The 26,232-nt window shown below is 56.0% G+C and overlaps 12 protein-coding genes across 12 annotated transcripts; 7 read left to right on the top strand and 5 right to left on the bottom strand.

Annotated features, from left to right (window-relative positions):
* Nucleotides 1–14: 14 nt before the first annotated feature.
* On the top strand, nucleotides 15–745 carry W97_07349 (uncharacterized protein; the record flags this gene model as incomplete). Its single annotated transcript, XM_007785327.1, has 2 exons — nucleotides 15–85; nucleotides 136–745. 2 exons carry the CDS (start codon nucleotides 15–17, stop codon nucleotides 743–745), a joined length of 681 nt encoding a protein of 226 aa, XP_007783517.1.
* A 714-nt stretch (nucleotides 746–1,459) lies between these two features.
* On the top strand, nucleotides 1,460–2,056 carry W97_07348 (uncharacterized protein; the record flags this gene model as incomplete). Its single annotated transcript, XM_007785326.1, has 2 exons — nucleotides 1,460–1,744; nucleotides 1,862–2,056. The coding sequence occupies 2 exons, from the start codon at nucleotides 1,460–1,462 to the stop codon at nucleotides 2,054–2,056; spliced, it is 480 nt and encodes a 159-aa protein (XP_007783516.1).
* Nucleotides 2,057–3,195: 1,139 nt separating this feature from the next.
* Nucleotides 3,196–5,130, top strand: W97_07347 (uncharacterized protein; the record flags this gene model as incomplete). Its single annotated transcript, XM_007785325.1, has 6 exons — nucleotides 3,196–3,310; nucleotides 3,367–3,412; nucleotides 3,465–3,587; nucleotides 3,636–3,680; nucleotides 3,731–3,836; nucleotides 3,892–5,130. 6 exons carry the CDS (start codon nucleotides 3,196–3,198, stop codon nucleotides 5,128–5,130), a joined length of 1,674 nt encoding a protein of 557 aa, XP_007783515.1.
* Nucleotides 5,131–5,515: 385 nt separating this feature from the next.
* Nucleotides 5,516–5,809, bottom strand: W97_07346 (blocked early in transport 1; the record flags this gene model as incomplete). The annotated part of the gene is made up of 1 exon (XM_007785324.1): nucleotides 5,516–5,809. One exon carries the CDS (start codon nucleotides 5,807–5,809, stop codon nucleotides 5,516–5,518), a length of 294 nt encoding a protein of 97 aa, XP_007783514.1.
* Nucleotides 5,810–6,424: 615 nt separating this feature from the next.
* W97_07345 (uncharacterized protein) lies at nucleotides 6,425–7,830 on the top strand (the record flags this gene model as incomplete). The annotated part of the gene is made up of 3 exons (XM_007785323.1): nucleotides 6,425–6,571; nucleotides 6,683–7,755; nucleotides 7,809–7,830. The coding sequence occupies 3 exons, from the start codon at nucleotides 6,425–6,427 to the stop codon at nucleotides 7,828–7,830; spliced, it is 1,242 nt and encodes a 413-aa protein (XP_007783513.1).
* A 1,027-nt stretch (nucleotides 7,831–8,857) lies between these two features.
* Nucleotides 8,858–10,010, top strand: W97_07344 (uncharacterized protein; the record flags this gene model as incomplete). The annotated part of the gene is made up of 3 exons (XM_007785322.1): nucleotides 8,858–9,171; nucleotides 9,224–9,475; nucleotides 9,533–10,010. The coding sequence occupies 3 exons, from the start codon at nucleotides 8,858–8,860 to the stop codon at nucleotides 10,008–10,010; spliced, it is 1,044 nt and encodes a 347-aa protein (XP_007783512.1).
* A 1,093-nt stretch (nucleotides 10,011–11,103) lies between these two features.
* Nucleotides 11,104–12,099, bottom strand: W97_07343 (uncharacterized protein; the record flags this gene model as incomplete). Its single annotated transcript, XM_007785321.1, has 3 exons — nucleotides 11,104–11,616; nucleotides 11,676–12,016; nucleotides 12,072–12,099. 3 exons carry the CDS (start codon nucleotides 12,097–12,099, stop codon nucleotides 11,104–11,106), a joined length of 882 nt encoding a protein of 293 aa, XP_007783511.1.
* A 285-nt stretch (nucleotides 12,100–12,384) lies between these two features.
* W97_07342 (uncharacterized protein) lies at nucleotides 12,385–14,229 on the top strand (the record flags this gene model as incomplete). The annotated part of the gene is made up of 2 exons (XM_007785320.1): nucleotides 12,385–12,749; nucleotides 12,801–14,229. The coding sequence occupies 2 exons, from the start codon at nucleotides 12,385–12,387 to the stop codon at nucleotides 14,227–14,229; spliced, it is 1,794 nt and encodes a 597-aa protein (XP_007783510.1).
* A 784-nt stretch (nucleotides 14,230–15,013) lies between these two features.
* Nucleotides 15,014–16,375, top strand: W97_07341 (uncharacterized protein; the record flags this gene model as incomplete). Its single annotated transcript, XM_007785319.1, has 1 exon — nucleotides 15,014–16,375. One exon carries the CDS (start codon nucleotides 15,014–15,016, stop codon nucleotides 16,373–16,375), a length of 1,362 nt encoding a protein of 453 aa, XP_007783509.1.
* A 1,112-nt stretch (nucleotides 16,376–17,487) lies between these two features.
* Nucleotides 17,488–19,327, bottom strand: W97_07340 (uncharacterized protein; the record flags this gene model as incomplete). The annotated part of the gene is made up of 2 exons (XM_007785318.1): nucleotides 17,488–19,100; nucleotides 19,153–19,327. 2 exons carry the CDS (start codon nucleotides 19,325–19,327, stop codon nucleotides 17,488–17,490), a joined length of 1,788 nt encoding a protein of 595 aa, XP_007783508.1.
* A 1,709-nt stretch (nucleotides 19,328–21,036) lies between these two features.
* Nucleotides 21,037–23,492, bottom strand: W97_07339 (glucose-regulated protein; the record flags this gene model as incomplete). Its single annotated transcript, XM_007785317.1, has 9 exons — nucleotides 21,037–21,603; nucleotides 21,661–21,990; nucleotides 22,046–22,192; nucleotides 22,245–22,447; nucleotides 22,496–22,661; nucleotides 22,711–22,814; nucleotides 22,869–23,032; nucleotides 23,086–23,213; nucleotides 23,268–23,492. The coding sequence occupies 9 exons, from the start codon at nucleotides 23,490–23,492 to the stop codon at nucleotides 21,037–21,039; spliced, it is 2,034 nt and encodes a 677-aa protein (XP_007783507.1).
* Nucleotides 23,493–24,122: 630 nt separating this feature from the next.
* On the bottom strand, nucleotides 24,123–25,669 carry W97_07338 (uncharacterized protein; the record flags this gene model as incomplete). The annotated part of the gene is made up of 3 exons (XM_007785316.1): nucleotides 24,123–24,902; nucleotides 24,962–25,402; nucleotides 25,598–25,669. The coding sequence occupies 3 exons, from the start codon at nucleotides 25,667–25,669 to the stop codon at nucleotides 24,123–24,125; spliced, it is 1,293 nt and encodes a 430-aa protein (XP_007783506.1).
* Nucleotides 25,670–26,232: the final 563 nt, after the last annotated feature.

Raw genomic sequence — 26,232 nt, 5'->3', positions numbered from 1 at the left:
AAAGTCCCACGATCATGCTCAACGCAAGGAAGCTCAGCGAGCTACTGGCAAAGAATGTCGATCCTAAGCTTTACCCGCGGATGTTGTAAGTTGGAGATATCAGACAGCTCTCAGCATCGTCCCTAACCTGAATAGCATCATGTCACCCAACGGCACCCTGCTCGCCTACTCTACACCGGCGAATATCAAAGAGCTTCGAGATCAGGCTGCACTGATCTCCATGGCCTGGAAAGACCACGAGAAAGCCATCGTCTCGTCGCACGATGAAGACGCCTCCCGAACAGACGGCTCGTCGAAGGCCACTCAGAACAAGTTGTTGCAAACCCTTACGATCGAATTCGATAGCAACAATCTCATCATCCGTGCGATCCAGCCGATGCTGTTGCTCGTGCTTGTTGGAGGTGTTCCGCCCACCCGGAAGGGGGTGTTCAAGATGACAGCAGAAGCAACGGGAGATCCTCGGTATCCGTCTTTCGAGCCTTCCGACGGTGGTTCAAGCGCGGAAGCCATTGAGAGATTGGATCTATCGCCGCGGCAAGACTCGGCGCAGGGGACTGACTCACCCAGTCCATCATCCAGAGAGCTGCGGGCGGAGGCTGCCAGCCATATGAGCCTACGGGACAAGGACATCAAGCTTGGCGCCTTACATATCCAGCGCAAGAAGCTCGATGCGATGACGAGGTTCATCCGAGACGACTTCAACTCCAAGGGCTTCGTCATGCCGGACGACCTGAGCTTTCCCTGACAAGACCGCAAGATCATGTCAATAGGGTCACTGCATTAGAAGGCAGGATCTTGTCCGCCACTTCGACTATCAGAAAACGGCTCTCGCATCCTCAGCATGGCGTTGGGCGTTGGATACCAGCATGGCTATTGGACATCTCTCGTACTGCAACTGGTCTGGGAATTCGTGGGGTGGTTTGCTTCTTGTACTATCAAGTCATCTCAAGCGTTCGAGCGGCATTCGTCTTGGATTGCATGCTGCCTTCTCTATGTACCCATAGCCAGGAACAACGATGCTCATATTAAAGCTGAATTGGTGAGCGAGTCAGTGTGCCAGTCAACTAGTGGACGGCCAACCTTCCCGCTTCGATTGAACACAGCATTGGTCTGCTGACGGCTCGCATGCTCAGGCACGATGATGCTGTCGTTCTAAGAGACGACCTCATGATGACCGACCAGGAGCTGTGGCCGGGCGTGACGTCAATCGACATCCCTGTCGAGACGAAGCGACTTCATCTCGAGCCGCGACCTTCAACACCACGGTAGCTTTTACCGCACCACTTTCTCTGTCGCGCAATTGATTGTCAAGTGAGGCTCAATTCCCTCAATACTCATCTCCAGATCCGAGGCGACATCCACGACCGACGCTACTGCAGATTCCCCAGCGAATCAGTTACATCGCGCATCTCCCGCACCTTCATAATAACCTCAGACAATCCCCCGCGCAACCCCCATCATGTTCCTCGCAACCTCAGCAAAGCGCATGGCGAGCACCACCCGGCTACGGGCCACCATCCAGACCGTTACCCGTGTCACCTCCATCCGCGGCCTCCACCAGACACGCGTTGTCGCGTTCCCCTCTAAAAACGCCCAGGGCAAGGACGACCTCGAGCCCATGGGCGACGAATACAGCAAGTCCGGCTCGGATCAGCAGTCCGCCGCGATGGAGCAAGCAGCCTTCGACCCGAACCAGACCAGCCCGGAGCAGGAGAAGAAAACCGCAGACAAGGAGAGCGGGGAGGTGGGTCAATCACAGTCGGACGTTAGTGGAGCGTTCATTCATCTCTTCTGTTGAAGCTTGGTGTGATGTTGCGATGCTCCCTAAGGCCTCGTGCTGATACTAGCATTTGGGTTGTAGGACAACAACCCGCTGGAGATGAGCCCGGCCAATATAGACGCCAGTCAACCAAATGATCCGAAGGGTGCCCCGGCGGAGAGTTCTTCGTCAGAGAGTAAGGATAGTGAGTCTGGTAGGCAGAGGACGAGTGGAGGGGGGAGCGCCCCGAAGGCTGGGGGTGGGAAGTCTGGTGGGGGTACGTCGGGGACCATGTGATTGGTGGGAGTAAGCAGTTGGTAGCAATGAGCGATTGAAAGAGATTAGCATGCGATGGAGCCATTACGACACACTGCAGTTGTTGAAAACGCTTTTCTTTCGGCGTACGCGGGCCTCCGCTTTCCCTGAAAGCTCGAGTCACAGGATGTTCTTCCGCATTCAGATCCGATAGGATTTCATTCATGGCGAAGCAATGCTACAATCACCGTGATGAACTCTGCGCCTATGTTATGTTCGTTAAGGTCGCTGGTTACTTTCCATTCTCCCCTGCGCGCTTTCGTCAAAGGGCACCACCGGTAGGACCGCTGTAGTCACTATCCGAAAACAAGAGATACTTGAATCACGTCTCGAAGGGTTTCCCATAAGATTGTAATCAGTAGCTGCGTCTCTACTTGGCTCTCTTCACGAAGAAGAGGTTCCCAGGCTTCACCACGTGGAGGTGTAGAGTCCGTCTTCGATGCCCAAAAAATTTGAGTCGTCCTCGCCAGAGTAATCGGAATTGAATGATACCTTTCCTCATGTCCTATTGGTTTGCCTTTTCAGACATGTCCTTTTCAGGAGTTGTCGGACATGAGTCCCAGTACGCCGCGTATTGCACTAAAGTATCACCATGCTTTCGCACAGCACACAATCTTCGCACCGGCTCCCATAGGCATTCAGGCCGCAGTCTGTAGAAGGCGGCCCTAGTCCTGAGATTTCTGATGCCGAGTGCAGACGTGAAGTCACGCCAGGCCCTCACAGGCAGCTGCCAGATGCTCACACAAAGGTGCGACTCGCGCCCCGTGTGAGAAGGCGAGAGGTTGAAGATTACTCCGAATTTCTCATTTGCAAGCGTAGACCAGCTGAGACGGAGCTCAGTGTCTGTTGTGGGCAAAGAAACGCAGCGTTGGCGAGGACGACTGGTGAGAACAAAGGGTTGTGGGCGTTCCGCCGCGAAGTGGTTCGTGCCAAGACCCCACGTCAGACGTCAACCGTCGGTGGTGATTGATGAAACTCCGGGTTGCGGATTGCCCACTGTGTCTTCCAGTCGATCGATTGATAATTACAACCACTCCAGGCTGCTACCTTTACTCACCAGGACTACATCCTCGACCCTTCCCCGATCCTACAAACACTGGTTTGCCCCACGAATAGCCAGAATGTCGCGACGCCCGAACCCGGCGGCGGACCGCGCTGCCCAGAACCAGGCGACACTCAAGAGCCTGACGAAGCTTGAAGGCAACAAGAGCTGTGCGGATTGCAAGCGGAATAAGCGTATAGTCATAGTGCTGCTGTCTCAGTATATTCATGCTGACCCTGCCGTCCTACAGACCCAAGATGGGCGAGCTGGAACCTAGGGGTATTCATCTGCATCCGGTAGAACACCCTACCCCATGTGCGCATGACGAGCGGAAGCTTACGAGTCAAGATGCTCTGGGATACATCGTGGCATGGGGACACACATCAGCAGGGTCAAGTCCGTGGATTTGGACTCTTGGACAGACGAACAGCTACAGAGCATGCTGCGGTGGGGCAACGCAAGAGCAAACAAGTCAGCTGACACGCTACTCATATAGTGGCGCTGGCTAACACGCTTCAGATACTGGGAAGCCAAACTCGCTCCAGGCCATGTGCCGTCAGAAGCGTGCGTATCAGCCTGCGCGCCCTCGCCTAGCAAGGCTGACACCTCGATAGCAAGATGGAGAACTTTATTCGGACAAAGTACGAATCGAAGCGATGGGTAATGGACGGTGGCATGCCAGACCCCGCGACGCTCGATGCTGACGCAGACGACGATGTGGTATGTTGAGCGCTGTCATAATCGCAACACGCGGCAAGGGCTGACCGCTACCTAGCCGTTGAACGTTGTACAGGAGAAGGCGAAGATGGATCGTTCCAATTCACAGCGGGCAGCAGCGACATCGAGTCAGCCACGACAGTCATCAGCTAGCCGCGCACCGAATATTGACCTCTTTGGAGATGACACAGCGTCTGCACCGCCCCGACCGAGCACTACAGAGCCATCCATTACTCGACCGCCACCACCCAAAGGAGAGCCAGCTGCGCCCAAGCAGACAAAGCCCGGCGACTCGCTTTTGGGCCTGGACTTCTTCGGTGGCACGCAGTCTGCGCCTCCACCACGGTCTTCAACCACTACGGCCGTACCAAACGCATCTGTCCCCTCAAGACCTGACCTGAAACAATCCATACTATCCCTTTACGCGTCTACCCCGAAACCAGCTGCCGCCCCACCACAACCACACCATCAGTCAGCCGGATCTTTTGGAGGCCTGCAGTCGCCTTCCACGCAACCACCGCAAGCACAGCAATCCGCGTTTGGAGGCTTGAGCGATGCCTTCAGTGGCCTAAGTTTCGCGTCGCCCGCAACCCAGCAGCCAAAACCCTCGCCCTTTGCTGGCCTTACCAGTGCCTCGAGTCAGCGCTCTGCAGCAGCCGCTCCGAGCATAAGCGGCGGCGGCAGTTTCTTCGATGCCCTTCCGAAAGCTACGAAGCCAGCTGCCGCGCCACCGCCATCACAAAGAACGTTCAGCTCCTCCAGCGGTTTCGGTGACTTCGCCTCCGCTACATCTCCAATCAGTGCGGTGCCTCCCAAGCCTTCTGCCACTGGCGGCATGGATGATCTCTTCGGTTTCGCGGCTCCTGCGCCACAGCCATCCGCTCCACCTAAGCCTCCTGTTTCTCAGCCGTCAGCGAGTCTGAACTCTGCATTCAACCTTTCAGCACCTGCACCTCTTTCGCAGCCGCAAGCCCCGCCAAAACCGGCGCCGCCCTTAACCACGAATTACTCCAGTGGACTGAACATGGATCCCTGGGGCTCGACCGAAGCCTGGAGCAGCAACACGACTACTCAAGCCCCCTCTGCGGCCCCTACCGCATCAAGTACCAACAACTTCGGATGGGGCGCTAGCGGTGGCACCGCTAAGCCGGCTCCGACGCAGGTGAGCGCTGATGAGGATTTTGGCGGCTGGAGCAGTGCACCATCCGCTACATCTCCGGTAAAGACGACCAGCAAGCCATTGAAGCCGGCAGGTGGCTTCACGAGCGATGATTTGTTTTCGAATGTTTGGGAGTAACGTCACTGCGGCTTGGAGAGGCGACAGTTTGGGAACTCTGCGACCGCCAGAAAGCAGGCAGAGTCAAAAGATGATTAAAGACAGCTCAATGTTCCGAAGTGCTGAAATCGTGCTGTAAATGCCTGTTGCCAGTTCCAGTGCGCCAAACGTCATGTGCCGTAACGCCGTAATGCTTGCACCACGCCGGTTCTGACGCTCTGTCCAGCCTGTATAATGCTCTGAAGTCACCCTTCTGTCCGTTGCGCGTGATTGACCTCTCCTGCGCCCCTTGTCGCCCTCTCCCTTCGGTACGCATGCCATGCATGCAAGCGAAACTTGTCGCTCGTCTTCCATCCCCTCCCGCGACCCTCTTCATCCCCAAAGGCTTCTCCTCTCTTCTGCCAACTCAGAAGAAAAACCCACTAATCCACCACAGCACAATCACAACCGCGCTAACTATCCCCGCGAGCTTGAGCACAGCGACCTTGTTCCCACTCGCAGCCATCCTGCCCAGCCGCGTCGCGCTGCCCTTCAGACTGGTCCCGAAAGAAGAGAAGACCTCGTTGCTGCTGTCGATGACCCGCTGGTCCCGCGCGTTGTCGTAGATGTCGACAGTTACGCCCCGGAGTGCGGAGACCTTTGAGGCGAGCTCGTCGAGGCGGGAGTTGTTTTGGCGCTCGCGCTCGTAGGCGTCGGACATGGTGGTGGTGGGGGAAAGGTGGAGGGGGGGCCTGAGGAGGTTGCGCACGGTTAGGAGGTTGGTTGGGGGTGCTTTTCTATGGCGGCTTCGGGGGAGAACCAGGGGCGGTTCGTACGTCGGAGCTTGTGTTCGGGAGGAGATTATTCTGATATGCGGCCGGGTTTGCCTGTCGTGTGCTTTCTGGCTTGACTGACGCAGGTGTCTTTGTAACTTCAAGGTTGGCATTTCCTGTAGGGCTTATCTAATCTGCAGCCCTGGACGATCAAAGGCCGAACGATCGCCGACTTGGAGAATTACATCACATCGTGGGGAGATATTCCTGATATCGGAACAGAACGCTGCTTACTTGAATCCAGTGGTTTCATATTGGAAGTACCATATTACAAGTCACTGGTCTACCTTGTGGCAATAAGCATTCGCGTTACGCCCGGAGAGCGCACCGTAATCGTCGTCACCCTGGGCGCAGCTCACCCGACTCCAGCTCCACCTTGTCCGTCGCTCCGCGGTGCTCCGGACTGCTGCTGAAATCCTCCATACATATTACGCCAAATCCTTCTTCAACACCTCACTGTCTTTCTGTAGATAACCCTTTCGCTATTCCAAATAACCGCCAAAATGCCTATGGGAATCAACAACCCGCTGCCCTCGTCGATGAGCTCGGAATGTCGCAAGGCAGGCAAGATTCTCGCGTCATTCGTCGACCCACGGCAGGCCTTCGGTCCTGACAAGATCATACCTCCGCAAGTCCTCGCGCACGCAAAGGTACGCCCGCAACTACTATCTCAAAGCTCCGCAAGCCAGCGCACAAATCTCCTAAACCCCGCTCAAACCCCCGGCGGAGTGCCAAGCGCAGTCACTGACAAACCGCTCTAGGGCCTCGCGATACTATCAGTCTTCAAAGCCGGCTTCCTCGGCACCGTCCGCTTTGGCTCCGGCATAGTCGTCGCGCGCCTGTCCGATGGCTCATGGTCTGCGCCCAGCGCAATTGGGACCGCCGGCGGAGGTTTCGGCGGCCAACTCGGATTCGAGCTCACGGACTTCGTCTTCATCCTGAACAATGCCGCCGCCGTGAAAACGTTCGCGCAGATGGGCAGCATACAGCTCGGCGGCAACGTATCAATCGCGGCAGGGCCTGTAGGCCGCAACGCGGAGGCCGCAGGCGCGGCGAGTCTGAAGAGCGTGGCGGGCGTGTTTGCCTACAGCAAGACCAAGGGCCTATTCGCGGGCGTGTCGCTGGAAGGCTCTATTATTATCGAACGCAGCGACGCGAACAAGAAGCTGTACGGCCGGCCCGTGACCGCAGTTCAACTACTCGAAGGCTCAGTACCTGTTCCTCCAGCCGCGGACGCTTTGATGCGTGTTCTCAGCTCCCGCGCCTTCACCGGAGTAGGTGCTGGCGCGGACCCAGACGCAATGTACAACGACGTACCCGTCTATGATGACAGGCACGAGGATGTCGTATGGCAAGGTCGATCGGGAGCGGCTTATGGCGAAGGCGTACGGTCAGATCGAACAGGCGCGTCGGGAGAGGATGGATACGAGTACCGCGATCGGCCGCAGCGCGCTTCTACCTGGGCCGACGACGTATACGACCGTACGCCAGGCAGTGCAGGAGGTGTCAACCGCTCCTTCTCCACTCGCGCCAATCCGAATGAGACGTTTGACCGTCTCCAAGGCCGCACGCGCACAAGTAGCAACGTCGGGGATGACTACGAGTACAGTGACAAACCTAAGCCATCGCGGCCGACGGCGCCGAAGCCGGTTTTCAGACCGAAGGCAGCGAGTATGAGTCAGAACCAGGCGGTTGCGAAGTTCACCTTCGACGCGGATCAGCCAGGCGATCTGGGGTTCAAGAAGGGTGAGATCATCACGATCATTAAGAGGACGGAGAATCCGACGGATTGGTGGACGGGGAGGATCGGTGATCGAGAAGGTGTCTTTCCGAGGTGAGTACATTTGCATACACAACCTTGACGAAACAGTGCTGACGTGTGGGCAGTAACTACGTGGAAACCGTTTGAGGTGTCTCCGGCTACTCCGGGGGTTATGATGGATGGATCAGTCAAGTCTGGGGTTAGGCAGGGCGCATGCTAGTCAGTCTCTTTCAGTAATTCCTTCTCGCATAGCAAGGCGTTCAGAGTTTATGGTACAGGGTTTTTGGCGCTGCAGATTGTTCAGTAGATACCATGGATAAGATCTAGCGGACACTCTAAGTCGCCACCGGTGCCAAAAAACCTCTTGCCCCTTCAATAAGGCGCCTCACCCTTGTTGGGATCTTTCTATGCCAAACCAGCATTCTGAAGAGCATGGTAACGTAGCAACTGATTTCCTAGAAGAAACTTTCCTGGTGCAGCTTTTTCTCAGTGTCCGTTGGCAGCCTCATGTTTTGCCGGTTGCTTAGTTGTACGCTACTCCGGTATTCACCGTGCTTGATTTAATGCATCTAGGAAACCGGGCCATAATGTCTCCATAAACTCGTGATGTTCCCCCCAGGCTGGCGACTACCTCACTGTACACCCCAATCCTTTCAATATTTTCAAGTGCGCACTTCGTTGGACGTCAACCAAACTTCGAGGAAGGCGCAACCCCTTCAGTTAGGTACTGAACCGGTCATTTCCTTCACTACACAATCTCGCACTTCACCTTTTAGAAGGGCACGTGGGCCCACAGGGCCAAACGGCACGCTTGGTAACTTCCAAATTCTATACTTAGTTTGTTTCGTTCTGGAAACAACCTTTGTACTGCCTCCAAACGCTCCTACTCACAACAGCATAAAAATCACGCTGGATATCCGCTCAGCACTACGCAACTTCCTTCTAGAAAGATTACCCGTCCTTCCTAAAGATCAAGCGGGTCCCTCAAAACAACCGAAGAAAAGATATAGGCGACTCGATCCGCAGCCTTCTGCTTTTCATCTTTCATTCAGACTTCGTTCATCTCTACCTCCATTGACGCCCGCAGGCACTCCAGCGACAACATCTTTCTGATAAATACGCACCTCGGACTTTACCACTATATCCTTCCTACGACGGCTCCTTCATTGCAAAGATGCTGTCGAGAATTGCTCAGCGTATTGTCAGGAAGGCCGCTGTTCCCCGCACCAGCATCATCACCCGACCCTTTTCTGCCGTCACTTCCAGGCCACAAGACCTTGTCAAGGCAGAAAAGGTTCCTATCGTCACCTTCACCGGTGGCGAACGGCAATCATCTGAGCTGACAGTCGGAAAGACCTCAGGACCAGTCAACCCTCCCGGCGCCGACGAGCACAAAGCTGCTGTTGCTTTCGACAGTTCTCTCCTTCCGCGCCTCACGCCCACCATGGCCAAGTTCACCTTGCCCGGCAAGGTCGCAGTCGTTACTGGGTAGGTCTCTCTTCACGTCTCTTCACTGTCCATTAGCTCATCGATTTGGCAGCGCTGGTCGTGGACTCGGCTTCAACATGGCTCAAGCCATGGCAGAGGTCAGCGTTCGTGGAATCGCAATCATGGACGTTCAGCAACAACTTGGTGAGAAAGCCGCCAAGGAACTCAGCGAAGAGACCGGTGTCGACGCCCGTTTCTACATGGTCGACGTCCGCGATGGCAACTCCATCATCCGGGCTGTTAACGACATCGTCGGTCACTACGGCACCATCGATGTGCTTATCAACTCCGCCGGCATCGCCGAGTAAGACTCCCTCCTCTCCTTCCGTACGACAACATCCACTAACGTCAATCCTCACAGCTCAAACATCCCAGCCGAGACGTACGACACAGAAATGTTCCGCCGCTTAATCGACATCAACATCACGGGCACCTTCCTCGTCTCGCAAGCCGTCGGCAAGCACATGATCTCCGCCGGTCACGGCGGCTCCATCGTCAACATCGCCTCGATGTCCGGCAGCGTTGTAAACTACCCACAGGAGCAGTGCTGCTACAACACTTCCAAGGCCGGTGTCGTTATGCTCACCAAGTCTCTCGCCGCCGAATGGGCCAAACACAACATCCGGGTCAATGCCATCTCGCCGGGCTACATGGATACCGCGTTGAACCGCGTCCCGGCGCTCGACGCACAGAAGAAGATCTGGATCGAGCAGACGCCGCAGAAGAGGCTCGGTGCTGTCGACGACCTGAACAACCTCGCGGTTTACCTCGCTTCGGATGCATCGTCTTACATGACCGGCAACAATTGCACCATCGATGGTGGTTACACGCTTTGGTAAATGATGGCGGCGCTGACTTCCTTTCATCTACATTCTCTTCCTCTTTGTTATTCTTGAGCGTCCCCCTCCTGCACATACCCCTTGGTTGTCGATGAGCGCTGCAAGCGCTGGCGTTGGACTAGACTCGCATTGGGCAGGCGTACGCCCTTGGGTTGATCGGCTCTTGTTGGCATCGTCAGACTTCGAGCTGGACTGTATCGCGAAAGACAGGTGGGGCCAACCTACACAGCAACAACAAACTCTCTCACCTCTGCTCTGCGTAACTTCACGCTTCTGGTTTATTGTGCGCCTGGTTTTGGATTGGACGGCTTGGCATAAGCTGCTCGCAGTCTACATGAATGACACGGTCCTCTCCCTTCAGACCTTTGACGTTGACCGGCCAGCATCCCCGCTGCAAAAAGCTCATCCTGCCATCAAACAAAATTGCTTGTGAAAGGTTAGAATGTTCCATGCGGTAGATATGCCGGTCGCGGTCCAACCCGAAGGATAAAGGTACATGAATCTAGAACAATCATCAGCTTTCAACCAGATCGGAACGTCGGTGCGTGCGAATGTGGGCGGCTGAAAGCGTCTAGTGACCAACCTGTTACCCAGCGGAATTCGGATAAGAGTGTCCAATGTCCAACCTGCTACAGGACATCCGCCGATTGTTACGGTCTGAGGTTTGATTCTTCTTATTGCTGGCTGTTTTGCCTTTTCGCATTTCTCCTTTGGTCACATCCGCTACGGTAAGACCGGATATATTGGCTTTCCAAGGGGATTGGAACTTTGAGAATGATGCTAGATGAATGGAGCAAGAGTTGTTTTTATCATTGTTTGTTCAAATCAGGAGTGAGGACATGGCCAGGATGAGGAGAGTGTCTTGACACAGTTCCTAAGAGAGACGACGAGCGCTGAATAGGACTTGATAATTGTAATGGACCGCCATCTCAGAGGAGGAAATTCGAGATGCAATACTATGTCATACTTGAGCCTTGAGCTTTTGAAATCCGTCCAACTCGTACATGCTTCAATTACAAACCTCTGGATATCCGTTCAGTCAAACACCCCAACGCCCTGCTCCCGCAATGCAATGTTCACAGACCACTCCAGGCTACCATCTCTGCCCGTAGCCACCTCTCCCCCTGAACCCTCCGCCGCCGCGACCGAAGCCTCCCCCACCGCCCCTATATCCACCTCTCCCAAATCCGCGATCTCCATATCCACCGTCATATTCCCCTCTAGGCCCAGCCGGACTATGCTCCTCCTGTCGCTGCGGTGGTGGCCTGCCCTTCAGCTGCTTCTGTAGCTCCTCGTACGTCTTCCGCATCTGTGCGTACCCCAAATGCATCTTCCCGTAGAAGTGATCCGCCAGCCGCCTATCGTTGTCTAGTCTGCTGAGATACGCACCGCACACATCGCAAACTTGCAATTTCTGGTGGCCCGAGGGCCCTGAGGTGTCTGACAGCGCCTTGAGCTCCCGTTCCCGATCCTCCTTCGTGTGCTTCGCCTGCTTAACCTTGAAGAACTCCGTCACGGCCGTGTTTACGGCGCCTTCCTCAGCGAGGATCTGGACCTCGAAGAGGCCGCTTTCGATGGTGATGGTGAGGTCGGAGATTTGCTTGAGCTGTACCATCTCGCGTTAGCACTCCTACTCATGCGCCGCAACAACTGCGCGCAACTCACCAGCGCATTCGTCTGCCGAATCTCATCCGGCGTCTTCTCAAGCCTCCTCTGCGCGGTATCGATCCTCCGATTGCACTCGTCGACGTACTTCTGCATGTCCCGCAGGTAGTCGTACTCGAAGCCCCACCGTTTCTTCTGCTCCTCGCTCGCGCTGTCGTACTCGTTCTTTAGCGCCTCGGAATGCGTTTTCGGACACGGGCCGAAGTCTTGCTTGGTGTTTGTGAACAGGTCGTGGGGACACGTGCCGACGAGGTAGGAGCGGCAGACTTTGGGGTCGGTGATGGAGAGTTGGGGCGCGCGGGTGCCGGGGCCGGACATTAGTTGCTCGCCCATGAGCTGCTCTGAGCAGATAGTGTTAGTGAACGCGTATAGGTAGAGTGCGGAGCGTATGCCCACCGAGCAGCTTGCGCTGTTCCGCCGCCATGGTGGGCGGTTTTTTTATGGGCTTTTACTCGATCTTAGCACAGATGTCGATAGACGAAGCCCGTGGACTTGAGTGAGAATGGCGCTGCAACTTTCAGGCTGTTGATGGTGGAGCACAGTTTGTGTCGCTAACCTCGAAGCTCTCGAGAAAGTTCGGATGCGGTTCTCGCGGAAGACGCGCCGCCGCTGCTCGCTTCTGCAATGCCCGTCGACCATGGGTTTGCGGCGGCCAGCACCCCCGAAGTGCCCTCCGCAGCGCATCACAACCCCCGGCTGAAGAGCCGCAATGCTCCTTCATGTCCGCTTCCTTCTGTCCTTTCTGTGCTTGTTCTTCTCCCAGGTCATTTTAGCGTCGTCTTCTGATTATCACGAGCGCCTGCTCCTCCGCCCACTCCCTCAGAATGCACTACTAGCCTCATTCAACTTCCGCAGTAACGAGTCTTTATCGAGCTTCGAGCAACAGAACTTCAGATACCTCCCGCGATCCGTAGGGCAGATACTTCAGCATGCCCACACCAAAGAGCTTCATTTACGGTTCAGTTTCGGTCGCTGGGATGCAGAAAGCTGGGGTGCAAGGCCTTGGAATGGAGCAAGAGAGGGGGGTACGGGTGTGGAGCTATGGGCGTGGGTAGAAGCAGAGACGGATGGCGAGTAGGGCAAATAACTCTTCAGATGTATGGATATATGCTAAGCATATGGCAGGGCGAATGCACGATGGCTGACACTCACCAACGCCCTTTCTGGCCTTTTCTGCGCATCGTTGAACTTCATAGACTCGACTAAGACAATACGACCTGTCGAGATCTTTCAGCCAGAGGGGAACCATCAGGATGCCAATCTGCACCTCCTTCATGGCGCCCTGCCGCATGAGGTGGTCTGCACGGAGAACCTGACGCCGTTCCTCAAGCTGCTCCCCTGCAAGGGTAAAGCAGGTATATCAAGCTTGCTGGACGGTCATAAGCTATTCGACGCATCATGGCAAACCATGTCGATCGACGTCAGACCGGTTTGTCCCACGGATGGTGGCGAGTGTATCATTGAGATTGAGCAGACAGTAGACATGGTGCTGGACATCGACCGGTCGAAGCGACCTCGCGACAATCCGATCCCCCGCCCCGTAAAGATAGAGGATATTACTTGTGATACCTCGAAGCCGTACAGTTCACAGGATTCTTGCTATCCGCTAGACCATGTCCTGGAGCCGTCGTGGAGCGTCGCTGAGATATTCGGACGTCCGTTGAAAGGCGCATGCCCGCTTACAGCAGCCGAGGGGGATGAGTCGGAAACAGTGTGCCTCAACGTGCCCCCCGAGCGGGATGTCGAAGTCCGTACGCAGGGATACCACGCTCAACGTATGCGGGAAGGGGGCTTCCTCCGCTGCTACGAGCTTCCAACAGGCGAAGATTTTGACCTCTTTCTCGCCGAACAGTCCCTTGAGACTACGATACCGCTGCCGCAATCCCCCCTCTACGCCACCCGCTCAATCGTCGGCCATGGTCAAGAACGCGGCGGTGTCCAAGCCGTCATTACCAACCCTTCAGATGCAGCCGTCGACCTGGCGTATCTCGAATCCCTGCCCTGGTTTATGAAGCCCTACCTGCACACCCTCAAGGCCACGATCACACCCACCAGCGACAACTCTAGCTACACGCACCCCATCAAAGAAACTTACTACCGTCCCGCCGTCGACCGCCGTCGTGGCACCCATCTCGAGCTCCTCCTCACAATCCCGCCCGCATCGACCCTCACGCTCTCCTACGACTTCGACAAGGCCATCCTGCGCTACACTGAATACCCTCCTGACGCCAACCGCGGCTTCGATGTTGCACCGGCGGTAATCCGCCTCCTCTCGTCTTCTGGAGAAGAGTCACCCAAAGGCGTCTACGTCCGCACGACGAGCCTGCTGCTTCCGCTGCCGACACCTGATTTTAGTATGCCATATAACGTCATTATTTTGACGAGCACGGTCATGGCACTGGGGTTCGGCAGCATCTTCAACATCCTTGTACGACGCTTCGTCGGCGCCGACGAGGTGGAGAAACGGGGACTTGCGGGGTTGAAGGGGGTCCTGCAGGGGAAGATTGGGCGGTGGAGAGCGAGGTTTGGGGGGAAGGGCGCAAAGGAGCTATAAAGTCTTTATACATTAGATTCTGTGAATAGGGATCTATCAACGCTCTAAGCTTGCTTTGGTCGAGTCTCACATTCACAGAGTATGCAAATGCGACGCTATTGATGGCTAATACTATATCATGTGACGTTTCGTCTACTCACGTGACCATATTGGACGCTACGACACTTCCTCGCGAGCCATCGTATACTCAATCTAGTCCTTAGTGGAAAGTATGGAATGTCGGCCAATCGTAGTTACGATAAGAAGAGTCTCAATATGAACATCAGCAGTCATGAGTGGGACGAGAACACGAGTCGGGCATGCTGACCTGCTCAAGTGGCTTGAGGCTGAAAGCTGCGGAATAGATTCTATTGGCCTCGTGTCCAGCTCCAACTATGTTGGATTCCCCCACGATGCAGGAGCAGAGCACATTTGATACGGCTCTGACGCCCGCTGTTGGACAACCGTGTTCCCATTCTTTGCGTTCCTTAGTCTCAAGTCGTCCGGAGGGTTTGGTTCTCAGTCCCATGTTCTCCAGTGAGGGGAGAACTGTGAAACTATCGACGCCAGCATACAGTCGTGTTTTTGTACGCGGTTCCCATTTGTCGACATATCTCTAGTCTCGCAGTGCCTTTAAGTCAATCTTCAGTTCAAAACCTTTGTCCCAAGTCATCAACCTTCAAACGCACAAACCACATGGCATGAGGCAACCCTCTCGCTGATCAGGCGTGGTATCAGTCCGACGCCACGCCACCAAGCCATCATCCTCCTTCCATGAGATATGGCACTCGCATCAAATCACTCCATGACCCACGGTTGGGTCGACTCCCCAGACACGCGCGGCACGATTGACATCGTCTGGAGCTGCCTCGGCACGCTGTTCCTCTGCAGCTGGGGCGTGCTATGTCTAAACGTGCCCGCAGCTTCAGATGGGTACTGGCGCATCCTTGGCCGAAAGCTACGTTGGATGTGTCTGGCGATCTACGGGCCTGAATTCATCCTCACGTCTGCCATGGGGCAATGGTACCCAGCACGAGCGTCCGTGCGGGCTTTTCGGTTGCTGGGCCACGAGGAGTGGACGTTACGCCATGCCTTCTTTGCGGATATGGGCGGCGTCGCGCTGGCTATGCCTGATGGTGCACTGGCGCCTGTTAATGCCTATCAGCTGCTTTACCTGGTTAAGGAGGGTTATACGCCGATGCCTCAGATCCCCCTCCAGGCAATCAACGACAAGGATAAAGCCAACGGGTTCGCGAGGCTGATCGTCGTCCTGCAAACGGTGTGGTTCGTGTCGAAATGCATTGGGCGCGCGGCGCAAGGTCTGGCCATTACAACATTCGAGCTCACGACGCTGGCCTTTGTCTTCTGTACGCTGGCGACCTTCTTCTGCTGGCGGCACAAGCCGCTGGACGTCGACACGCCGATCGTGTTGCATATCAGCACGATACCTACGGAACCGCATCAGAGGCACGGGAGCCCTGACCCCGAGCGCTCCGCCTTCTCCTTCTGGGATCTTCCGGACACCGAACACGTATACTACATCACCACCGTCCTGCAGCACCTCGGCTTCGGCCCTCCCACCGCGGAGCACACGCGCCGGTATCCAACCCGCCTGCCCAACGACCGCCTCCCGCTAACCTTCGACACGCCGACCTTCGCCGTGCTGCTCACCCTCGTCTCCGTATACGCCGCTATGCACCTCGCGGGCTGGAACTTCGCGTTCCCGAGCCCAACCGAGCGCGTCCTGTGGCGCATATCGAGTAGTACCATGTTCGGCGCCATCGTCGTCTTCTGGATCATCGACCGCGCGGCGATGTGGTACCACAACTCGCCCCTCAGCATTGCTACGACTAGAGACAGCAGCCGGAGCTTCCACAGGATCTTCTCCTCCAACAACACCCAGCTGCCTGCGAATGCTCGCCTGCACGCCCTACCCCCAGCCGGCGCCGCCATCGAAGCAGATGTGGATGTGGGCGTGCGGAAAGTCCAGCACTACTTCTCCGCCATCGACTCCTCGCCCTGGATGGCACTCACGCTCGGCTTGATTGGTATGGCATACTCGGTTGCGAGGCTGTATCTGCTGATTGAGTGCTTTGTCGGGTTGCGGGCCCTGCCGGCAAGCGCGTTCGAGGAGGTGAGGTGGGCGCAGTTTCTGCCGCATTTGTAGTTTGGCGAGGGTTGCTACGTGGAGGATTGGGCGTAAGGGGGGCGCGGTGCATGGATTGGCAGACTCGTAGGGAAGAGCATGGACGCTTTTGCGTGGAGTGGGACTGTTTATGTGATTGGCCTTTGAGAGTTGAGGCGGGCTTGGACAGGTAGTATTGCTCGGGTGACTTTAGGATCGTTGACAGGATGTGATTGGGAACGGGCTGCGAGTTCTTCCAACAAGACACGTCCTTGCCACGACTCGGCGGCTCCCTTACATTTTCATTGTTGCTCACTGCTTAAGAGTCCCGTCAGCGAGGAGCGTTCGTTTGTGATGGTGTTTCAGCATCGTCAATGCTCCATAGTCAGTCAGTCACATGTCTTCACTTAATTCACCAACAAGCAAGTCGCAAAAGCTAAAAAGTGGATGGTCCCTCTCGGAGTCGAACCGGATCCCAGTGGGAATAAAAAAAACCAGTTCGTTCTTATTAAATCACGGCAGCCGGGGGATCTGTCTGTAGCCGCGTTGGCACGTATTTTTCGTGGTAGCAGGTAACAGGTACCTTTTGCCCGCATGCACATGAGCCAACGTACCAAATCTGGTTGAAAGTAAAAATGAAAGCTTGCAATCTATGTACCAACTGTTTTGTAGTGTGTGGCACGGTCCCGATATGTCTAACGAACCTCCCTCGCATTTGACCATCAGTCAACATCGGCCGTCATGCTTGTCATATTTCGCGACAATTTGAAACACAAGGTTGGTCATCCTATTCTCTGGTTCGCTGGACCTGCTCCCGGTTACGCAGCCTAGTCTCTCTCTCTGCTCAGAACTCTTTGAAATATCGGACACGGACCGCTTCAAGTTGCGGCATGGGGGATGCAAACGATACGATCCTGGCCGAAAAGTTCCCCATCAGACCGAGCTGCAAGACGTTTTCGAAGCGGAGGTTTGATACCTACGAACCCTCCCTATCGGTAAAATTGGTACGGATTTGCCGCCTATGAGGTGCTCCAAATTGACAACACCACCACCCGCGCTATCATGCCCGTCATAACCTCATAACCAACAGTCCAGCTTTGCACCACTCCCCCCCTCCCCGCAGACTCAGATCTAATACGGCGTCCTACACCACCTCACACGTCCCGCCAATAGCCCTCCCCCCTAACCCCCCCACCCGTTGCGCTCCTCTGCGGCGGCATCGCCCTATTCGGCGTCCCCCTACCACCCGGCCCAGGGACCGGCGCAGTAACACTCCTCATCTGCATCTGCGGACCCGGCATCATGGCCCTTCCCGCGACAGGGCCACCAGGCCGAAACGCGACATAACTCCCCCTGCTCGGGTCCCGACCAGCGCCTCCGGCAGCAGCGGCAGCAGCGGCGAAACCAGGCGGCGGATAGGGTAGTTGTTGTAGTGGCGTCGTGGCGCGCAGGCGGTCGAACTCGCCTTCCCAGTCGCCTGGACCTTGCTGGTGCTGGTGCTGCTGGTGCTGCTGGTGCTGGTGCTGCTGGTGCTGCTGGTGCTGCCGCCGGAAGTGTGGGGGCGAGGGTCGACGAGCTGCTAGTGGGAAGTCTGGCTGGGGTTGGTACGCCATACCAATCCCACAGCTCTGCCCGGGGAGCGGGGGTTCGTCTTCGAGCGGCGAGACGGGCGAGACGGCGCGGCTGTGGCTGTGGCCATTCGGGCCGGGCGTCCAAGCGCGGCTCATGGCGCTGACGGCTGTGTTTGAGCGGGTGGGTAAGGGGTCGCGGGGAGGGTTGTACGGATTCGTATCCTGCCGCATTGGAGGGGCGCTCATCGCTGTCGGGGCAGGCGAGGCGCGGCCAGGAGGGCCGAAGGGGGAGTTAAGCCGGACAGGGCTAGCGCGAGGCGGCATGTAGTGTTGGGGCCCGGCTGTGCTGCTGGAGAAGGACCGGTCTATGGGAGGCTGCCGGGGACCAGGTTGGTTGTTTCGGGGTTGCAGGGGCATGGTGGGGGAGTCGGAGCGGCCCATGTCGCCTGCGGTGCGCAGGAGGGGGGCGTTAGAGATGGTGGAGGTGTAGCTCATATCCGAGGCGGCGGTGAGCTGCGTGTTTGTTCTTGTTGGTGGGCCGGGTCGCGGGTCGATGTTGGGGAGCGTAGGATGCTCCTGCAACAGTCCAGTCTCGCTGCTCACGCTGCCCGGTGTGTTGGTTCTCGATGGCGGCTGAATTCCAAATGGCAGCAAAGTTGGCCGGGTGTCGGTTGTCGAGAAAGTGAACTGGGAGGTATTGTCGCTATCAGACGAGTTGTCTGCGAGGACAGGCAAGGTCGGTTGGCGCTTGGGTGGCATGCCAGCAGAGTGTTGTCCGGTCCTCGTGGCTTTCTGCGCTTTCGCTTCCTGCTTCTCCAATGCCTTCCTGGTCTTCTTACCGATGATCCTATCAAGACGCGAGTCAATCTTCCTCCGGCAGTAGTTGCGAAGTCGGCCGTCGCTGCTCGGGATGTAGTGCCAGAGAAACACCAGGTAGAGGATTAGAGCTATGATGAGGGAGATGGCGGAAAAGACCCAGATGACGAGGGTGAACATCATGGTAAAGAGCACGAGTGCATGCTCCTTCTCGAGCTCGTATAGCACCTTGACGTTGATAAAGAACTGCTCGAATGGCGAAGTGTGGCCATCCCCAGCGTGTACGCCTTCGGGCGCGAGGTTGGATTTGAAGGCAGCCCACAGTGTAATTCCGTTAATGACTATGCGGGGTCCTTCGGCGAGAATGATGCGGATAGCACCTGCAGTCAAGTCAGCTTTGTGGACATGAGCCAGGAGAACACAATCACGCACCTTTGAACTGGAAGTAGACAAACAGCGCAACATAATCAACCCCTTTCTTACTCTTCGTCAGCTCAGCGAAGACCAAGAACCGCCGCCATCCCCTTCCGTCCTTCCCCGGGCGAATCGACTGTAGGACAACGGCCAACGGATCCAGATAGCTCTCGGCAACCCCGCCAGCCTTCATGACTCTAAACGCCCTGAGGTACTCGAATCCAAGCAGCAACCAGGATATGATGATACAGATGGCGAACACCCATTTGGTGACATTGAACGGGACAAGTGGTAGGAACTGGCCGGGCCATTTGTTGAAGGCTAGAAGATTGACGGCGGTGAAGGTGTCGGCGGCATAGACGGCGATGGAGATGATGACAAGGATCCAGAGCCAGATGTAAGAGAGGATAGTCCAGCAGGAGTCAGAGCGGAAGTCGGACAGTGTCTGTTTGATGCGTTAGCTTGCCTCTTGGGTGCCTTCGGGATAATGTTAAAGACGACAGGAAACAAGACTAGAGGAAGCGGGTCATGGCCGCTCCAAGCTGGCAAGATCTTTCGGGCTGGGGAACGACGATATCCCATCTCCCTGAGTCTAGATCTTGACTGCTGAGGCCAACCTTAAGCGGCCAGACAGCTTCACAGACAGACTGAGAGTCCCTTGGTGCCGCAAGTGCCACCGTCGAATGACGCACTACCGCCGAGCAGACCGCAGATGAACCGCGCCCCTCAGCCTCAGAAGCCAACTTACAAGATAAGCCCATTTATGGTCCTCGGTCACTGCCTTTTCCCGGTCGCCACAACAGCCCATAGCGACTGGTCTTGTATGGGCACCAGCACGCCTTGCTAACGTCGAAAAGAATCTCCAGTCCGGCCGGAGGTCGTAGATCCAGTAAAACGGAAAGCGTGCGCTTGTCCAGGGATCTTCCTGGTATGCGCAGTGGTAGGTCGTGCGATCTATTCAGGCCGTCCTGGATACCTTCGGTATTACAGTCCAGCTGCCGTACCACCAGCGGCTTCGTGAAGGAAATGCGAGGAGTGAGCGAGTGTATCGATACACTTCCGATGAGGTCGATTCGACGTGGGCGAAAGGAATGTGCTCGTGTCAAGCTTCGAATTCTAGAGACGGTGGCGAGCTGTCCGTGGAATGTGCATGGTCTCGGGCGGTGATTCGCGCTGCGGATCGGGTTGGACAAAGGAATGTGGTTGTTCACAAAGAGCAGTGACAGTAGCGGCGATGGAGTTTGGTCTTCTGCAGACAAAGGAAAGGTCGGTTATCGTCTCAGTTAGTGCTCCAGGCGTTGTCGCACTCTTCGGTAGTGACGGTCGCGATTCTAGAGCTCACGAAGCTCAATACTCATTCTTCAGGACGAGCGCAAGTGAAGTAGTAGTAGTAGTAGTAGTAGTAGGAGAGAACGGCAATGCAAACCACAATAGTCCGCAATGTATTGTTGGCCAGCACTCAATGCCAGACCACAGCCAGACGACCAGCTGTCGCAACAGAGAGGGAAGGACAGTGAGGGAGTTGAAACACAAGCCTGGGGAGCTCCGGCGCATACAAGTCTGACGAGCGACGTTTGAGGCAGGTCGCTAGCACCCCCGCGCGCCAATCAGATCCCCCAACACACAGCGGCCGTCCCGAGGTGCCACACGGCGCTAAACCTGTTCCTATCGGGGCCGGAGAGCGCCCAGTCGGCAGCCTCCAGCGGTGTTGCGCAGAGCCGCTTGGCCCAGGCCGCATGGGCGGCTGATGGAAAGAGCATGGTCTGGAAGACGCCAATCTGATTGTTTTTTTGTGCTTGTGTGCAATCGTACCAAGTAAACGAACTCTAAGTAGCATACCCCACGCAAACCCCGAAAGTCTACACCTCCCTATACATGCAGCTTTTCTGCCCTGCGAACACCTCACAACTCATCATGAACGTCCGGCTCATCGTCTCCCGCACCCGCACCAGCACCACCGCTGTACAGCTTGCTCGTGATCGGGTAGGCGACATTACTCAGCTTCTCCTTCTGCTCGTTGAAGTCCTCCGTCGTAGCCTCCGCGCCATGCGACTCAAGCCAATCCTGCGCCTCCTTGACAGCCTCCATCAGCGTCTCCTTGTCGTCCTCGTCGATCTTGCCGCCCAGACCCTCTTCATCGTTGACCTGGTTCTTGAGGCTGTACGCGTAGTTCTCCAGTCCGTTGCGAGCCTCGATGAGCTCGCGGTGCGCCTTGTCTTCGTCGGCATACTTCTCCGCCTCCTCGACCATGCGCTCGATTTCCTCGGCTGTCAGGCGACCCTTGTCGTTCGTGATGGTGATGGACTCGGTCTTGCCAGTTCCCTTGTCGGCGGCGGAGACCTTGAGGATGCCGTTTGCGTCCAGCTCGAAGGCGACTTCGATCTGAGGAACACCGCGAGGGGCCGGAGGAATGTTGGTGAGCTCGAATTTGCCGAGGAGGTTGTTGTGTTTGGTTTGCGTACGTTCTCCCTATCGGCACGTTAGCTCTGCTTCGGTTTCCAGGCCGGGAATTGACCGTCAGCTTACTTCGTAAACCTGGATCAAGACCACCGGCTGGTTGTCAGCCGCCGTGGAAAAGATCTGAGACTTGCGGGTGGGGATGGTCGTGCCGCGCTTGATCAGCGTGGTCATGATGCCGCCGGTCGTCTCGATACCCAGGGTGAGTGGGTTGACGTCCATGAGGACAACACCTCCGACCGTCTCTTCGCCAGCAAGAATGCCGCCCTGGACGGCGGCGCCGTATGCGACAGCCTCATCGGGGTTGACGTCCTTGCGGGCTTTCTTGCCGAAGAACTCCTCGAGCATGGCCTGGACCTTAGGAATACGGGTGGAACCACCAACGAGGATGATGTCATCCTTGAAAACGTCAGCTGCAGACCTAACACTGTACAACAGCTCAGAGATAACCTACGATGTCGCTCTTCTTCAGCTTGGCATCATCAAGAACCTGCTGAACGGGCTTGAGGGTCTTCTTGAAAAGGTCGCTGTTCAGCTCCTCGAACTTGGCGCGGGTAAGTGTCTCCGAGAGGTCATTGCCATCATGGAAGGACTCGATTTCCTAGCCGTGTACGTTAGCCGAGTTAACGTCGCGGAGCAACATAAGCACTTACGATCTTGGTCGACATCTGGGAGGACAGAGTTCGCTTGGCCTTCTCGACCTCACGCTTAAGCTTGCCCATGGTCTTGGCGTTCTTGGTGACGTCGGTGTTGTGCTCCTTGTTGTACTTCTTGGTGAAGTGCTGGATGACACGCTGGTCGAAGTCCTCACCACCAAGGTGGGTGTCACCAGCGGTAGCCAAAACCTCGAAGACACCTTTCTTAATGTTAGTCTTGCCTGGTGTATAGGAGCCGGTTTGCATACCCTCGTCAACAGTCAGGATCGACACATCGAAAGTACCACCACCCAGATCGTAGACAACGATGTTGCGCTCGGACTGGTCCTGCTTGTCGAGGCCATAAGCCAGAGCGGCTGCGGTGGGTTCGTTGACAACACGGAGGACGTTCAAGCCCGCGATGGTACCGGCATCCTGCTAGGGGTTAGCTTTTGTAGGCCTCATCAATCTTGAGATACCGTACCTTAGTTGCCGCACGTTGAGCGTCGTTGAAGTAAGCCGGGACAGTCACAACGGCGTTAGTCACCTTCTCGCCGAGATAGCTCTCTGCGACCTCCTTCATCTTGCCTGTTTGCCCTTATCAGCTTATGTAAATCCATATCGGAAACCAGAGTAACGGACCCAACACCATGGCGCTAATCTCCTCTGGGGTGAACGTCGTCTCTTGATTCTTGACGTCGACCTTGATCCGGGGTTGACTATCTTTGTTGACAACGGAGAACGGGAAGTGCTTGATGTCTGCCTGCACAGTCTGGTCGTTGAATTTGTGTCCAATCAGGCGCTTCCTGCGAGCACGTTAGTGTCCGCCTTCTCTGTGATGTCCACGGTGTCCTCCTACACGTCGAATATCGTCCGGTGAGGGTTCGAGGCGTATTGATTCTTCGCGGCGTCTCCCACGAGTCGCTCGTCGTCTGTGAAGGCCACCCATGATGGCGTAATACGGTTGCCCTGGTCATTGACCAGAATCTGGCTGAAAGTCAGAAATGCTTGCGCTTAGGAGGAGAAGGCGGATTGCTGTACCTCGACCTTGCCGTTCTTCATAACACCGACACATGAGTAGGTTGTCCCCAGATCGATGCCGATGACAGGTCCTTGGATCTGAGAGTTGTTGTTCATGGTCGTTTGATCCTCTGCGCGTGCAGTGGAGCCGAGGAGGACCATAGGCGCAAGGAGGACGAGGAGAAGGTAAAAAACGGTTGACCAGGCAAAGCGGGACGAGCCCGCTGTGCTAGACCTTGGGGCCATTTCGGAAGATGTGATACGTGAGACTGCAGATGTGGTTCGCCTGCTGTATGGCTTGAGGGAGGAGGAGAAAGCGCGGAGGAATGGTTATGCGTCCCTAAGCGGTGGGCGGTGCTCTTTATTTCGCGTCCGCAGTAGAGAACGAGGAAAGCGCACAACTGGACGCAGATGTTCAGACTCAAAGAGAAGACAAACAGCAGAAGGAGATGGAATGTTGGGGGTTGAGTCTGAAAGGAGGAAAGGAGGAAAGAAGTTCTAATAATGACGGCGATTCGAAAAGACACAGGTGGCATTTACTGAATTGTGCCAGCCCGAGCTCCAGCGCTGCAGGGGTGCGCGGCCGCCCTGCCAATCAGCTGCGAGCGACGCTCACCGCCTGGATGCAGGAGTTTGCCGCTGAGATTCTGTCTATTTCGATCTCTCACGCTGAGCCTCAGCCGTAACTTCTTTGTCTGCTGATTATGAAGAGGCCACCGTGGTCCTCTATGACTGTGACACTGGCATCTGAACATGTGATCTGGTCCATCTGAAGTTCAAGGCGTTGATTTTCCATTCCTATCTTTGCCAATCGTTCCCGTAGCCTCTAAGTCCTTCGTACACTTCGTAAGCCTCTATAACAGCCAAATCTCTCCCTCACAACTTCTGCTCCTTCTTCTCCTTCTCCAGCTTATCACTCCGATGCTTCTTCCCCCTCCCACCAAAGCCCCAGCGGATCTGATTCGCAACCTGGATCTCCACGCCCAGCTCCTCGGCCCAGTACCACACCAGTCCCGGGTTCTTCTGAAACATGCGCCCCACAATCGCCATATCTATTCCCTCCTCCAGTATATCGTTCGCCTGCTTACCCGACGTGATGGTGCCTACAGCACCTACTGCCATTTTGTCACCGACAGCCTTCTTAACCTCCTTGGCGAACGGCACTTGGTATCCAGGTCCGGACTTGATTTTTTGTGCTGGGTGATTGCCGCCCGATGAGACGTCGAGCAGGTCAACGCCCTTGCTGGCGAGGATCTCGGTAAGCCGGACAGTGTCCTTCACGGTCCAGCCCTCGACGTCCGTGTCCTCGAGCCAGTCCGTCGCGCTGATGCGGAGGAAAAGCGGCATGCTATCCGGGATTGTCTGCCTCACCAGATCGGTGACTTCAAGAGTGAGTCTGGTGCGTCCCTCGAAAGAACCGCCGTACTCGTCCGTGCGCTTGTTGCTGGCCGGAGAGATGAACTCGTGCAGAAGGTAGCCGTGGGCGTTGTGGATCTCGATGGCGTCAAAGCCGCAGGCCAAGGCGCGTTGGACGGAGTCTTTGAACGCCTTCTTGAAGTTGGTGATGTCCTCTTTCGTCATCTCCTTTGGCTGGGCGTGCTTGTCGTTATATGGGATGGCGCTGGGCGCGTAGACCTCGTCCGGCCAGCCGTTGAGCTATGTCCAAACTCAGTATCTGATTTCTCCACCAGCAGACAAAAAGGTTTGTCACAAACCTCGGGCCCAGCAACCTCCCCGCTGCTCAACCACGGCGCAACCGTGCTGGCCTTGCGTCCCGCGTGCGCGAGCTGAATCCCGATCTTCTGCCCTTGGCTGTGGGCGAACTCAACGATCCGCTTCAGCGGCTCCATCTGGCTGTCCTTCCACAGCCCCGAGTCCTCGGGTGTGATGCGGCCCTCCGGCACTACTGCCGTCGCCTCAACGAAGGTGATGCCGGGCCCGCGCTGGACTATGCCACCGAGGTGAGTCAAGTGCCAGGCTGTATGGTGGCCATCCTCAGCGGAGTATTGGCAGAGGGGCGAGAGCATGATGCGGTTCTGGAGGGTGAGGCCGCGGAGAGTGAGGGGCTGGAAGAGCTTGGGGATGGGCTTGCCATCTTCTTGGGGGTCGAAGGCGGTGCCGGCGGGTGGTTCTTGCGCGGGTGTGAAGTAGGAGATCTGGTATTGGTCATGACATGTTAGCTCGTGTGTGGACGAAGAACAGAAGTTGCGCTCCCAAGAGAGCCGCAAGCGCACTGTTCGTTTACACGGCTCAGAACTCGTTCTTGAGCGTCAATTGGAAGTGAGCGGATGGCTGTATAGGCTGTAACGGAAGACAATGCGGGAATCCGGAGAAAACAGAGATAGCCTTACGCCTGGAGCTGCCTTGTTGACAATGTGAGGCTCCTCGTGGATCTTCTCTGTGACGCCGTGGTGGGAAGACATTTTTGCTATTAGTAGCTCGAGACTGAATTGACTCAAAGACTTCAAAGGAGGTGTGCAGCTGGTTTGGAGAACAGTAAAGGAACGAGGACGAGATACGCAGTTCTACTAAAACATCCCAGAGCTTGCTCTGAGGCAATGCTTACAAAACATCGCACTACCTACCGATCATCGGAAGCATTGTAACAGTCACGTCATTCCTGCAGTGGGAGTCTCACGTAACGCCATGGGAGCCGGGCACATTCGCCCTTGAATGCCCCGGAGAACAAGCCGTTAAGCCGTCGAGTTTGGATCTGCCGCAATCGCATGCGAGTTCAGGAACCACGATGGAAGTCTACGAGACGTTGCGACATCCTGAGCTGTTTCGCGGGATGACGCTAATTAGCTAGCTTTAGCGCGGCTAATTATCCTTCCTCTTCTTGCTAGTGAGAGGTTAGGGCGGCGCCTTCTAATATCAGATAAGATAGGAGCTAATAGAGCGCGGCGTGACATATTGATGGTGAGGTTCTCAGAGGGGTGTGGAGAGGTGTATATAAATCTAGCTGGTTTTCTCGCTTAAGTGGCGA

Source organism: Coniosporium apollinis (assembly GCF_000281105.1).
Source record: "Coniosporium apollinis CBS 100218 chromosome Unknown supercont1.40, whole genome shotgun sequence".
In the NCBI taxonomy this organism is placed as follows: Eukaryota; Fungi; Ascomycota; class Dothideomycetes; genus Coniosporium; species Coniosporium apollinis.
Note: the sequence above shows the minus strand (reverse complement) of the source record. Positions and strands in the feature narration are given on the sequence as shown.